The sequence below is a fragment of the Odocoileus virginianus genome, chromosome 3, assembly GCF_023699985.2.
Source record: "Odocoileus virginianus isolate 20LAN1187 ecotype Illinois chromosome 3, Ovbor_1.2, whole genome shotgun sequence".
In the NCBI taxonomy this organism is placed as follows: Eukaryota; Metazoa; Chordata; class Mammalia; order Artiodactyla; family Cervidae; genus Odocoileus; species Odocoileus virginianus.
In genome coordinates, this window is record NC_069676.1 from 61275001 (window position 1) to 61290676 (window position 15676).

The 15676-nt window shown below is 45.0% G+C and overlaps 1 protein-coding gene across 4 annotated transcripts in view; it reads left to right on the top strand.

Annotated features, from left to right (window-relative positions):
• Positions 1 to 15362, top strand: part of GRIA1 (glutamate ionotropic receptor AMPA type subunit 1) — a 336900-nt gene extending 321538 nt beyond the window's left edge. For all 4 annotated transcript variants that reach the window (XM_020872856.2, XM_020872855.2, XM_020872858.2 and 1 more), the window contains exons 15-16: positions 4010 to 4144; positions 12703 to 15362. In XM_020872856.2, coding sequence (XP_020728515.2) covers positions 4010 to 4144; positions 12703 to 12903 — 336 coding nt within the window. In that variant the 3' untranslated portion in view covers positions 12904 to 15362. The remainder of the gene's footprint in view (positions 1 to 4009; positions 4145 to 12702) is intronic.
• Positions 15363 to 15676: the final 314 nt, after the last annotated feature.

Genomic DNA, 15676 nt, shown 5'->3' on the forward strand with positions numbered 1-15676 from the left:
TTGGAAGAAGGGCTGGACTATCCTCATGGACACAAAAGGCAAAGTCAGGTTACAGATCCAATCTGGGATGGATTGCAGGCACCCCTAACACTTCACTTGTACCCACATCAGAAAATCTGTGGAAGGCAGAGGAGGGCAAAAGGCTACAGCTTTTACTTCAGAGGAGTTCAAACTTACAGCAGGAAGATAAGAAGGAATGGAAGCATCTGGAGAAACTGAAGCTTGGTCCAGATTTAGTAGACTTCATGTAATGGGCATCCCAGTATCCATGGGAGGGGATAAGGCTTATGGCCAAAGCCTTGGCTTCTCCTTAGAACCTTCTACTTATGCCATTAAAAGGCATCAAGTCTCTCTGCTTCAGACTTGGTTCAACTCTCCTCATGAAGAATCAAGACATCTTCATGTTCCTGGGTGGGATGTCGGCTCAGAAACACAGAGGGCGTCTGGGACAGACCCCCAGTATGTGGGAAGAGCAAGGAAAAATATGAAAAAGAAAAAAATATCACTGGCACATGGGGAAGGCAGCAAATCAAGACAATAGGTTAAGGGGAACAGATGAAGGGGGGGCTCATCACCATAACAACAAGCCCAACAACTCTGAAAGATGGAATTTTTGTTTTTCTTTTCACCTGTCATTCTTCTTGGTACTGTCACTCTCCTTGCTCCTGTTGGAAGACAAGTTGTGAGTTTTTCACTCCCACCAGCAAGCTGCCTGGCTCTGGGGAGTGCAGCTGCTAAGAGATACGGGGAGAATGGGGTCTCCCAGAGGGGTGCTTGGAAGACTTGGGTTCTGTCCTTCCCCCTCCCTGGTCAAAGTTGGGAAGCGTGTAGCTTGCTCATGAAACATGAACATGGCTGCTTGTGCACAGAGGCGTGAGAAAGTCCCCTCTGACATGGAGACAGAGGAATCACAGGAAGTTTTGTTTCTGCCCCAGGATACCCCATCATATTCCATCAGAGGGAGTCAAAGAGAGTCAGTAATGGCAACTTGATGGAAAATTATGGCTTGGGTCTCCTCGAAAGACCTAAATTTGGTGCTATCAAAAAGTCAGTGGCGCACCTAAGGGAAATTAGAAACCTTGCCTAAATGTAAACTCCTCAACTATGTGAGCCAAGAAGACACCAACACCCACCAGACCTTCATTATACACCCTATCACACTGTGCCAAATTTAGATGGTAATGCTTCATCTAAGTTTTCTTTCTGATACTGCTGGTGACTCAGATGCTCCCTTGATTCCAGAGGTCTTCCCAGGATTGTGTCGATGTAAAGAAGGATCTGTAGCAGTGTGTCCTGCAAGAGGTGGCAGTGCCCATACCATCTGACTGCCCTCTTGGTTTGGTTTATATGGCATATGTCCCCTCACCAACATACACTGCCATCCCCATGGACCAGAGACCTCCTTCAGAAGTGAAGGATGCTCTCTACCTCCAGATATAAAGACTCAGCCACTGGACCTTCCTCCTTCTGCAGATACACAGAATATGCCTCCTATTCCCACTTCCATATGAAGATCTGACCCTACTTCCTTCCATGATATATCACAAATGGACACTGCACCTTCTATAGTCAGGGAGGAAGATGGCTTCTTATGACTTTTTTGAAGATAGTAACAAAAAAAGGTGCCCACCACTCCCTTATCCTTGAAGATAATCTACAACCAAAGTGCACTTGAAAAAACTATAAAGAAGGAAACAAAAACAGCCTTGGAAACCAGGAGGCAAGATGTACTTCATCTATTGAAAGGCTGATCAGCTGGTGAAGTCAACAGGACTCAGTCTTTTCCTCCTAGCCTTCTTGTCTACCACCTCCCCCCAGGCCAGTTCCCCATCCACTCCGTCTGAGCTTCACTGTCAACCACTCTCTTCCAAGCTGTGAGCTGATAATACAGTAATGTGCCTCTCTACCACACCCCAAGCCAGCCCACACAGGAGAGTTTTATAGGAACTTCTATAAATCATAAGTCCTCCAAAAACTCTAAAGACTTACTTCCCAGGGGAACTACAGAACTCACAAACACCAAAAGGGGAGACATTTTGAGCATTCTGAAAAATCAAGCCAAGTGGGAATTTACTTGTTCAGCCAACTCTTGAACAAAGCACCAAACTCATTTTCGCATATTTCCCTTGTCAGGCCACGATACCAGAGCAGGAGAATTCTACCCCTCTCAATAATCGTTTCCACCACTTCCAAAGCCAGGCTACACCTTGCCAAGTGTAACCATATTCAAGAACCATCTGCTTTAGCAATACAGGAAGCCACCAGAGAAATATGCTTTAGATAATCCAACAGCTCTGCCAGCCAAGGCGGCTTCTGGGGAGAGAAGGGAGGCTGTTATTTGCCAGCTATGGTCCCCAAGCTCAGCCGAGCTGAATTCTGTACAATGCACCAAGTAGAACTGGGGCAGAGGCCACTGACTTGGTCAATTACTGACCCCTTTCCACATACCCAGATTCAGAGTAGTCTCTCGGGCATGACAGCTCACCTTTTGCAACATCCCCACCTGAAAAAGAACACACAGAGAGATATAAAAGCTTTATCCTACCTAGTGCCACCAACCAACCACGGCTGTGCACCAGTGCCAGCGGAGGCATGCATTTCATTTTAATTTGATGAGAAATCTGAACCTGAGCAAACAATATCAACCAGGATGTTCAAGCCGCCATGGCATCTGGGGATGAGTACGCTTCCAAGATCTAAAGATGTTTTCTTGCCTAAGTCAAGAATTTAATTGATCCCCCTCTCCCCAAGTCAGCTTCTCTGGTGGCTCAAATGATAAAGAATCTGCTGCAATGCAGGAGTCCCAGGTTGAATCCCTAGGTTGGGAAGATCCCCAGGAGAAGGAAATGGCACCTCACTCCAGTATTCTTGCCTGGAGAATCCCATGGACAAAGGAGCCTGGTGGGCTACAGTCCATGGGGTTGCAAGAGTTGGACATGACTGAGCTACTAACACAGTCAATCTCCCCAAGTCATTACCTTCCCCCATAACCAGAAGTTTTGTTTGGTTGTTTTCACCACCTGGGAGGATGCTGTCCCTCAGTCCCCAACTCGTGAATCTCATTGGAAGTGACAGAACTCAGGGATGGTCTCACAAACTGAAGTTGTTTCTCAGGCTCCATGAAATGAGTTCTGTCCACTTCCTACTGGACATGGACGCTTGTCCCCAGGACCCTAGGAATTAAGCACCCTGCTCCCTTATCCTGCCCATTCAGAACTAGTGCAAAATCTTTTAGCCAAAGCAACAGAGATTTCTAAATTCAGCTATCTGAATCTGCCTACGGTGTTTTTCAGCAAGCACCTCCATGAGAAAAATGACTCCAATTAAGCATAATTATTAGGGTTTAATGGAGCCATTTTTCTACCTCAGTGCCTTTTTTCTATTCCAAGCCCCCCAGTTTTCTTTTTCCCTTCATTGGGACTCAGCACAGTAAGTTAAAGGTATACCTTGGTTGATCTTTATTATACATACAATAACTGTCTTATTAAATTGAAATCAAATGCACATCTAGGAGAAAGTTCACTTTAAGTACCAACTCACAGAAAAATGCTCACAGGCATAAACAATAAGCAAGGCCAGTGTGTTGCTGAGCAACTGAGGGGGTGGGGGGCAGGAATTCAGCTGAAAAGGGAGGGACACAGTTTCCTGAAAGAATGGGGTAAGCTCAGGGGTGCAGATCTCGGTGGAAACTGCCCTGACTTCTTGTGGCATCCCCCACCCTAAAACAGGCACTGGGGAGGATGGGAAATCTAATTATCAACTAAATATAATCAGGGATGCTCAGAGAACTGTCACACGCACACACACATGCATACACACAGGCACACATTGTTTTCCTGGGGAATGGTGAACACTTTGTCAATATATACAAAGCCTTTCCAACTATTATGAATGTTAAAGAGGGTGATGGGGTTGAGTGTATGTGTGCTAAAATGCTGCTGCTTGGTTAGTCTCTAGCCCCCTGGCTCACTGGACTCTCCCCCTCCCCTCTCCCTCCTCCTCTTCCTAGGACAAGACGAGTGCTCTCAGCCTCAGCAATGTGGCGGGCGTGTTCTACATCCTGATCGGAGGACTTGGACTCGCCATGCTGGTTGCCTTAATTGAGTTCTGCTACAAATCGCGTAGCGAATCCAAGCGGATGAAGGTGGCATCGTCTTCCCAGGCCTTTTTCCTAACCTGTTCTGTGATACAGCTGGGTTTCCTAGGAGTCCCTTTTGCTAGAAATGGTGGGGAATGATGGGAGGTGGGGGTCAGTCCGAGGCAGGGGCTGACAGAGAGTTAGGTTATGAGTAAGGTGGCAGGGAAAGAGGCAGCGGTGAGAGAGGAAGATGTGGGCGTGTGTCAGGGTAAATGCAAGGCCTGAGAAAACAAATGCATCAGCCAGTGATGGGTAGTGAGATGAAAAGTTAGGGGTTGAGTGAACACTCAAGGCAGTGTGAGGCAAGAGTGACTGGTGTCATGTTAACTGAAGTGTAGCTCCAAAACAGCAGAGGGGGCATCTTCCCTCTGCAAGGTGGATGATTTTGCCATGCTGGGTGAGGTAGGTCTATTCTTGGCCATCACACTGTAAGATGGACTTTGGCAGAGAGGATCATGCCCAGAGAATGGTAAGCACATTAACTGATGACCCCAAACCACATCAAATATAGTGAAGGCAGCTAACTCAAAAAGAGAAGAAATACAGAAGTTATGAGAGCTACCTGTAAAAACATGAAGAATTCTTGGGAGTGAAAGAAAACAGATCAGTTTTGTGGAGTCCCAAAGTATACAACAAGAACTAATGACTAAAAGTTATGGAGAACAGATGTGAACATAGTGAGATCTACTTTTCTTTCAGAGCTATCCCAAAAGGGATGGATTGTGCCAGTAAGTAACACACAGCCCATCACTAGAGGCATACATGTAGAGGATGAATAATTCCTGACAAATGTATAGATTCAAAGTATCCAATGGGAGTCTGGACTAAATGACCATCAAGGCCCCTCACTTGCATCATTTAGCTTCAATAAGAAAATATTTTGGGAAGAAAATGTTATTCATGTGAGCAACACCATAAGCAAGACATCATGAGGAGGCAGAGAGAACTAAGACACTATCTGTAACTTTCAGCAGTTTTAACAAAGAAAATCTACTCAGGGACGCAAACTATGGCATAGATAGGAAGACCTATAGGGATATATAGGAGGGAGAAAATAGAGAAGGCTTCCGGGAAGAACCAGAAATTAAGAGGAAGGACAAGTGTAATTCAAACCAACAGAAGTGGCAAGAAGCACAGTCATTCTGAGCAATGTACCCTAGGCTGCTACTTTGACTTGCGTAGACTAACAGGACTCATTGATAGAATTTTCTCTCCCAGAATGTGCCCTAAGAAGTCCTTTTTTCAACATGCAATCACTCCCAGACTCAGCATACCCACTGTTGGATCACAGTCATAGCCTTCTACCAACCCTCTTCCTGCCTTAGGCACCCACCCTACATATACCTCCAGGTCCCTCTTGGAGAAGACATGGCTGGACATTTGCTTCTCCTGTTTGGAAACTCTGTACTCAGTTCTGTACACAGGGAGGGGGAGTCGAGAGCGGAGGGCCTTCTGTCCTGGCATTCAACATTTCCACATCATAGTTCTAGCCTACGTTCCCCTCCCTAGGCAATCTGCTCTCCTTACGTGCTCCATACTCCAGCCACCCACCTCATGCCTTCCACGTGCACCCACCCATGTGTCTTGATGCAAGCCAATCCCTCTCTGTCTTCCTTCCCATAATTAGTCGCTCAGTTGCATCCAGCTCTTTGAGACCCCATGCACCATAGTCTTCCAGGCTCCTCTGTCCAGGCAAGAATACTAGAGTGGGAAGACATTCAGTTCTCCAGGGGATCTTCCCAACTCAGGGATTGAACCCAGGTCTCCTGCATTGCAGGCAGATTCTTTATCATCTGAGTCACTAGGGAAACCCCAAAGTCAACTTCCTAAGATATATAGCATGGAGTAATTAAGGGATGGTAGCGTAATGGTACTTGGTCAGGGATCTAGAAACACCTCCATCCCACCCTTGACCAGTTCATCCAAGTTCAGGTCCTCTCAGAAAGGACAAAGCACAGCAAAAGTGTGGACCTCAGATTCTAAACCCAGTGCAGACCTCCAAGGAGCTTGGCTGGACACAACAAGGTCTCCTGGAACCTGAAGGGCTGTCTTTGCCTACCCCATTCAAAGCATAAGCCTAAAAACTCTTATCTTACCCATCAGAAGTCGGAAAGTTACTCCAGAGGCAGTAAGTGGAACAGGAGAAGACCTAGGTTAGCACAACCTTTCCGTCAGTCAGTCAGTTCAGTCACTCAGTCATATCTGACTCTTTGCGACCCCATGAATCACAGCACGCCAGGCCTCCCTGTCTATCACCAACTCCCGGAGTTTACTCAAACTCATGTCCAACAAGCCGGCGATGCCATCCAGCCATCTCATCCTCTGTCGTCCCCTTCTCCTCCCACCCCCAATCTTTCCCAGCATCAGGGTCTTTTCCAATGAGTCAACTCTTTGCATGAGGTAGCCAAAGTATTAATTTCAGCTTCAACATCAGTCCTTCCAATGAACACCCAGGACTGATCTCCTTTAGGATGGATTGGTTGGATCTCCTTGCAGTCCAAGGGACTCTCAAGAGTCTTCTCCAACACCACAGTTCAAAAGCATCAATTCTTCGATGCTCAGCTTTCTTCACAGTCCAACTCTCACATCCATACATAACTACTGGAAAAACCATAGCCTTGACTAGATGGACCCTTGTTGGCAAAGTAATGTCCCTGCTTTTAAATATGCTATCTAGGTTGGTCATAACTTTCCTTCCATGGAGTGAGCGTCTTTTAATTTCATGGCTGCAATCACTATCTGCAGTGATTTGGGAGCCCAAAAAAATAAAGTCTGACACTGTTTCTACTGTTTCCCCATCTATTTCCCATGAAGTGATGGGACCAGATGCCATGATCTTAGTTTTCTGAATGTTGAGCTTTATGCCAACTTTTTCACTCTCCTCCTTCCACAGCCCCCCAAAACTTTCCCCATGGGCCATAACCGAAACCAGGGTCCCAGGATTGGCCTGGTGCTCACTGAGGGAACTCCCCTCAAATATAGTGCAGCAAGGCTCTGGAGACTGGATGTCTGAGTACAAATATTACCTGCTCTGCACATTAACTGAATCATCCTGAACAAGTTTCAATAGCTCTCTGATCCTCCTTTTCATAAAATGGGGCTAGTGGTAGCACTGGGCTAGCCAAAAAGTTCATTTGGGTTTTTTGGTAACATCATATGGAAAACCTAAACAAACCTTTGGCCAACCCAATATACACCTTATAAAAATTGTTGTGGATTATATGAAAAAGTGGGTATAAAGGCTCTGCAAAATGCCTGTGCCATAGTAAGCCCTAAGTAAATAATAATTACTAGAATTATATTATTATAAAGAATATTATTAACTAAAATTATATTATTAGTGGCCAGCTACAGCCTCCTTAAGACTTTCATCTCATAGCCCCTACTAACATGTCCTAGGGTTTTTTAAGCCATAGAGATTGTGAGTTTCCTAAGGTAAGAAGCTGTATCTGATTTCTCTTTGGACATCCCACACACATAGGGTAAGCGTTAGTTAGATTAATGTGGGACTGTATCCAGAGAAGATCTCCTGGAGGATAAGGTGAGGCAATGGAAGGAGCTGCTGTCAGATGAAGCAAACACAACCATCAAAACCACCCAGCCAGGAAGCACACACATCACCTGATGTCCTTTTGGCTCCATCATGAGAACTGATGAAACCAGACATGCCCAAGCAGGACTGGACTTCCAGCCCTTCCTATGGGATGACCATATCCTACTAATCATGTTCAGTGCCAGGTGGCAGTACCAGGGTGGCTAACAACAAAGATCCTCTTAAACCTGTATAATATTGACCTTCACCACTGAAGTCACAACATGCAAGACAAGAATCCTTAAGAAAGTCAACTGAGTCATACCATAACTTCCGGGAGACATTCTCTCCCTTCCCTTTCTAAGGAAGATATCAAATTTCTCAGGAGCCAACATCAGGATCTCTTAGAATCATTAATGCAAGCTGTTCCATCACAATCTTCTATAGTTAATTCCACTGGTTGGCATGACTTCTGCCCAACACAATGAGACTCCTAATAGAATTTTTAATCTTCTACCTGCAGAAAAGATGCCTTTATGGGCCTTAAGTGTCAACCAGTCCTTAATTTTCAGAGCTCCATCAACCCCTCTCTTATCCAAAGGAGATAAGTGAACACATTCTGCTTGCCTCTCAGACTTTGCTGCTTTGCAGTTCTCTCTATCATTCTGTACTTTGCCTGCTCCAAAGGCAGATTAACTCTTTTCAAAAGTTCAGCCTCCAGCTTCACACAGAGGACTGCACTGACAGTATCCAAGGCCTTTGGCAAGAACCTTCCTTCTTGTTTCTTCCCTTAACTACAGTACGTGGCCAACCCTTAAGACCTTGAGCCCCTAAACCTAGTTCACAATCAGCCTCCTATTTCTCAACAGTGGTTATGGAGCCCTTCCCCACCCTGCATGAAAAAGAGAGGAAAGAGAAGAGGGTGCAGGAAAGGGAAAGAAGGAAAGGAGAAAGAAAGAAGAAAGGGGAAAAAGGAAAAATACCTTTTTAGTAACTTCTCTGTTCAAAGTGCTTAATATACATTTTCATTAACCCTGTGCTTGCAGTTCTACAGATGAAGAAATAGGGGGTCAGAGAAGTTAAGTAGTTTTTCCAACAAACTCAGAGCTGGTGGAACAGGAATGAGATCTCCAACGTGGCTTCTACAAAGCCTGGGTTCTTGGTACCAGCCAAGTCACTTCTCATCAATTTCTTTCTCCACCCCAACCACAGGGCAACAGATAATTTTTATCACCTACTAGGTCCCATCAAAACCCCACCCACAGTGCACAGACAAATAAGAGGCAGTCCTTATCCTTAGGTTTGTCTGATCTAGTTGTTTAGGCCATCCATGGGACGTGATCCTTGGCTTGCGCATTACTGAGACCCTCTCCCCTTTGATGTCATGTGAGCGGGACACAGAGCAAGTGTCACAGGGATGGAGGAAAGGCACCCTGCAGGCAGTACTTCTACAAAGACTATGCAGCACCACGGCCTGCTAGGATCACTCAGCCCTCAGGATCCAGTCAGGAGCAAGCCAGACAGTTTCTGCTCTCAGGAAACTGAGAGTTTAATTGACAGACAGAAAATAAGCAAATGTGTAATATACGTTCAAAGAGTGTTTGACGAAAAATGCCCGCAGCAGTCAAGTCCTGATCAGGGGATGGGGTCAGGGGCAGGACAAGAGGCTTCCCTGAAACAGTGATGGTGAACAGACTTGAGGAAGAGAAGGAGTTAACCAGGAGATGATGGTTGTCACCAAAGGAGGCACAAGTGTCACAGACCCAAAGACCAGAACTCTTGCCCAGACATAAGAGGAAGGCCAGGGAGATTGGGCACAGGAAGACTGATGAGAAAGGAGAGCAAGGAAGAGCTGGGCGCTCAGAGAGGGACTTCAGGCAACACCAACATTTCAGCTTAATTGAAATTGTCACACAGTAAAAAAAAATTCAAATCCAAGACATACTCCAAATTGAATAAACTCTCAGACACCCTGTACCTCTCCTCTGCTTGGGAAAACAGACAGAAACCTGAGCCCTTAACTGATAGTAAGGCTAACCAGGGTCTTTATTATCTACCGCATTGATGCCCCTCAAAAGAATAATTCCCAGCCTCCCCCACCCCCAGGAGAGTGCTGACTTTTCATAATTGTAGTAGCTGTGCTGACACGGGCTATGTTGAAACCACAGCCATCCCTGGAACTAGTGAGCAGCTGAGGTACATGGTCAGGCCTGGGTACGGCGGGGGAGGGGGGTGCATCCTCCACAGCAGGTGGTCCCTCTGACTCGAAGGCATCACCGAGGGCTGAGCTTTTACTAGGCTGTTCTATGATGTGCAGAGGCTGGGCAGGCTTTTCTTAGAAAAGCAAGTAGCTGAAAAGTTAGGGTGTCATCACTGTTAGATAAATGAGTTTCTGAAGCAGCAACTCTGGGACTTTGAAGCTAGACTTTTCACTCACCCTTTTCTCCCTGAGTATCTGTTTCAGAAACAACTACTTATAAGGATGAACTTGAAGAACAGCTGGCATGTCAAGGATGGACAGGGGAGAACCACAGATCCCAGAGGCAAGGGGAGAGATGACGTCAGCTTACAATGTGTTAGCTACCAGGGGGAGAAGGCCTCACAGGCAGGGGGTCGTCCACTTTGACCCTAGGTCACAGATAACTGTAACTTGAAGCGAGTCAGTGACAAGTCCTCAGTTGCTCTATGAAGTGAAACCAACTAAGACCAGTATGTTTTCACCTTATTTGCATATTAGAATAACCTGGGGGCGGGGCGGGGGGGTTGAAACTCTAGATGTCCAGGCCACACACCACACCTATTAAATAAGTCAGCATCCCTGAGGCAGGTCTCAGACATCAGTGTTTCTTCCTCTGAAACCCCTACAACCTACAGCTAAGTTTGAGAACTAGTGAAATGGTCGTTTTTAGCAGTGCTTTCCACTCCCGTTTTGACTCTATTCATCCCTTCTCCTCAGATTAGAAAGGAAACCAGTAAGCAGGTAACCCCCACCACCAACAGGAGAATGGAGTCACTGACCTCAGAGAACTCCTCAGCTTTCATAAAAACCAATCCTGAATGACTTGAACTTGAAGAGTTCTAGCTACATGCCTGGCTCAGTTACCTCAGCCTCATAGGCACCCATACTGATTACGCCACTAGCCTTCTCCTTTAAAATAAATAAGTCAAGTACCACTGACTTCTATGGGATATTACGGAAATATGTGAGACCTTTTGAGAAAGAAAGCCCAGGGTGATCTGTGTGAACTTTAAACTTTTTGTTTTAACTAAAGGAGTGTGGCAGAGAAAACTCATAGAAGCTAGACATCTCAAGCTAATTCATAGAAAGTTCCACACTGCCCCCACACACAAATAAAAAGTTCTTGTCAACAATTTAAAAGTGAGAACAAGTCACCATGAATTCCCCATGTTTTCTTTTTACACTTCTTTTTATGTTTCCCCCATAGAGCAGCACAGAGGTGTTGATGTGACCTTGACTTAGAAGAATGCTCTCCGGGTCGCACTTCCTCATCAGTGCAGGCAGAATGTAAATACACTATGTCCAGGAGTTTGAAGAGGAGACAGAACCCGTGTGGGTGGAGCATCATATGGGGCAGATCTGTCTGAATCATGGAATTTTTTAAAAGGAAAACTAAAGACTGGCCCTATGTGTTTGGCTTTTCTTAGACACATTCAAAGATATCTACTGGGCCTCTAACGACATGTTGGGCACACTGGCAGGCAGCTAAGGATTGAGAAGACACAGCCCTTGTCCTTCTACAGACAGTTAGCTCTCTTAAAGAAGACAGAAGTTACATACCTGAAGCAGAATCATTGCAAGCAAGTGTATAATGTATGAGAACTGGTGAGGACGGGGGGCAGGACATGCTGGGGCAGTCTAAGACAACTTCAAAGAGATAGGAACAAATTGAGTCTTGAAGGATGGATAGATTGGCCTTACAGAAAGAAACCTCTAAACTCATAGACAATTTTTTGTGTTGATTTTCACCAAGAAACTAAGCCCTACCTCAAATTTCTATGGGTATCTTTTAACAAGAAGTTGGAGGTGACAGGAAAAGGGTTTGGATTTCTGGTCATGAAATTTCATTCTCCAAAGGAACTCAGTAAAGAACACTTCCTCTTGTCTAATAGGATATGATTATAATCACAGATTCTTGTCTTGATCATTTAGTCTAACTCATCTCATCCTGGGGTGATCATTGGAGTTCTTTTGACATCTAGAATTCCAACATTCTAGAAATCACAATCTTTCACAAATCAGTAGCACCAATCTAATGTGTCAGGGTAGAAGTACAGGTTATGTGCGCTAATGGGAAGTGGATGACAGATAATGATCTTTGGAATTCATTTTCATTTTCTTTAGCACAGGCTTCTTTCCCATTATATTATGCATACCGTATTAGTCAAACAAGTCCCTATGTTCTCTTAACACACACTGCTAGAGGTAGGATGACATTTTTTTTCAGAAGTAATCATAAGTAGTTTTAAATTTTCACCCAACAATGATATACCATCAATTTTGTGTAACACTTCAACTCATTTTTTCATGCAGTATAGAACCATTCTCTCTAATACACTTTGACAAACATGGAGATTTCAAAGGTCTAGAGAAATAACTATGCACAAAGTCACATAGCAAGTTGATGTCAGAATCAGGACTGAAACCCAAGGTTCCTAAATCCCACCTCCAGAGCTTTTCTACTTGGTCATGTTGCTACATTTATTACCATCAATACTACCATGGAACCATTGTACCTTTAGAAATCACAGAAGGTGAAGGATCTTAGAGATCACCCAATTCAGCACATCTCATTAAACTTAGAGAACATGAGCTCCAGAGAGGGAATCAGACTAGTCCACAGCCAGGTAACAGTTCTGTGAGTTCACAGGAAGTCAGGATTAGCATTACAGATTAGGAAACAAGCTGGGTAGGGAGGAGAGTTGGAGTGACATTTTAAGCCCAGTGTTGACTCATTCTCCTTGCCTGTCATTGCTAAGGACCTGGGGAAGAACCCCCGGTCCTCCTGAAAAGGGTTTCTGTTTGATCCCACAGCAATCCATCAACGAAGCCATACGGACATCGACGCTCCCCCGAAACAGCGGGGCAGGAGCCAGCGGTGGCGGGAGTGGAGAGAACGGCCGGGTGGTCAGCCATGACTTCCCCAAGTCCATGCAGTCGATCCCCTGCATGAGCCACAGTTCAGGGATGCCCTTGGGTGCCACCGGATTATAACTGCCGCAGACGGAGACCCCCTCGGGGAGTATGCCCAGGCTCGTCCAGTTCCATCCCATACCCCTCAGTGCCAAAAACAACAAAACGAAACACAACCGCCACCAACCACCAGGACCACGAGGAGGAGGAGTCAACAGATCTTCCTGAAGAATCAAGAAACCATTTTGCGGCCCCTTCTCCGTTTTTGATGTTCTTTTGCCCTTTTCCGTTGGCTAAGCGTGGATGATAAATAACACTGTACGGCAATAAGGGGAGAATAACCCTGTCATGTAGAGCCTGTGTCACTGGAGCACTAATGAGGAAACTGTACTGTTTTCTTTTAATTCAGTTGTTCATGTGTCTTAGTGTGTGCACTATTTTTTTTCTTACTAATATCCATGGTTTGCAGGTTCTGTTAGATCCCTTCCTTTTCCTTCTTACTCCCAAATCCCTATCCATCCCACTTTAGTTTTCAGATTGGAGATTCAAGATTCGTTCCACCTGACAAGCAAGCAAAAGGAAAACAGCAATCTTCAAATGAATTCATCATGGGAGCTCTCCAAATCCCCTCCACACCTCGGCCCCAAGCCATGGATGGAGACTGACATTGCTGGAGGAGTGGGCTGCCTCTCCACACAGGGCACTGCCCAGGCACTGACTTACTTAAAAACACGTGTGAAGCAACTTAGACCCTGGGTGGCAAAGAAGCTGTAAAGGCAAACATGCAGTCAGAAGAAGACTCACGAAGTTATTGCTGGAGACGCAGATAAAGCTTCCTTGAATGTGTAACAGCCATCTCACAGGCCTTAGGTGGAATAGTATGCTTTGTCACAGAATCATGCTCAGCCCTGAGGAGTATGCCCTGCTATGCTCAAGCCCAATGGCATTCTGGTGGCTGAAGGGCAGCTGACCTCCTAAACCAAGTCGAGCCTTGGGAATAGCTGACATCCAGAAAACTCTCATCCCTGATCCTCACTTTTCATTTGATATTCCTCTGCAGCAACCCCATTGTAGAGTAGACTCTTTCTCCTTGGAGCCTCTGATGTGGGGGAAATGTTATACAAGCTAAATGCAAAAAAAAAAAAGAAGAAGAAGAAGAAACAAAAAAAGCTGATGGAAGAACTTTGGAAGAGGAAGCTTCATCCAAGCCCACAAGCAATAGAACTTTCTATAGTGTGCCCTGTCCTAAGACTGAGAGACCAAGTGTGAAGTTTAGGGTTTTAGTGACCTGGAGAACTTGAGTTTTTATGTCCATGTATGAGTGTTATTTTGCCAGGTGGTCAGATGAACTGTCATCTTTAGAAAGTGAAATGCCCAAGGCTGAATGATTTGAAGGACAGGGAGATGGATTAGGTTGATAACAACACTGGGAGACCTTAAGATCCCTGATCCCAACTTGTAACTTGAAGAGGCCAACCTTCCCCCTGGCTAAGACAGAATGAGAATGTTGTGATCCAATGACCAGAATCATTGGATTGTGCCCACAATGTGAAACTAAAACAAGATTGGAGAAGTGACAGGGTTCATGGAGAGAAGCCTAGGCTGACTACAACTTAGGTTGGGATCTTGGCACATGGCTTTCTTGGAGATCCCAGCTCTCATTCCTGGTGCAGTCAGCTTCCTTCTCTCCAGCGCCTCTCTACTAGGTGCATGATTCATCACCTAGAGCGTGCCATGTGTCATCACCATATTCTGGCTTGTTCCCTCACCCCTCAATTTCTATCCATTCTTCTCTGCTAGGGATTATCATTAGCAATGGACAAACTAAAGGTTTTGGAGCCTACCTCCAAGTAGATGCAGCATGACTGGCTTCATATGTGGATTCTCTCCATGGACCTCCACCATCTGTATGTCTCTTCCATCCTCCTTTCATCAGCCATAGCAAAGAACCATCCCCAAATCAAACTCTTTGCCCTCTCAACTCAAGTGTCATTCAGTCTCTCATATATCCATGTGGGCATGGTATGTGAAGCAGGACCCTCGAGAAGGATTGTCACCTTTTGCTACTGCCCAGCTGGTGTCCTACCCATCCATTGCCCTCCCACCAGATTTTCCCTAACCCTTAGCCTACCACTGCAGAATCTGATACGACCCACCCTTATGGAGTCTGCATTTCAGAGGAGTTCGAAATAACCCTCTACAATCAACATGCTTCAAAAATATTTTGCCTTTGGCCTGGTAAGATGCCTCTTCAGCCACTGAGTTCACCAGTAACATGATCTGATAGTAACAGATCAGCTATGCTAGAAATGAGTGTGTATGCTATGTGGGGGTCCAAGACTCCAGCAGATATTTTTCATTGACAGAGGGGTGACGGGAAAAACAAAAGTAAGAAAAAAGTTAACTTGTATTATGTATTTTTACTACACTTTTCTTAAAAATAGAGCAATGGGGAAACTGAAGGAGACTGACATTTTTCTCAACAGGAATCCATACTAAACAGTTCTGGCTTTCATTAAATTTTGCTCTTTGGTACCTGGGCCTTTTATTTAACATCTCTATTTGTTTTAACTCTCTTGGCAGATGTGTGAAAGGATTTTTGCTTGATCAAACACTAAATATTTTTCTTGGTTCCTGTTTTTCTTTCAAATAGACAGGTTTTTTTTTTTTCTTTTGGTATTTGCATAAAATGAAAATATCACCAAGAATTAAATCACTGTGGATTCATTACTTTTCATATTTGTCCATTCCATGTTTGTGCCATTTCTGAAGCCAGAGCACTAAACTATGTTATTTCCTTATTGTTAAGCCTAAGTTCAGTGCATTTTCAATGGTGACCAATACTCCTGACTCA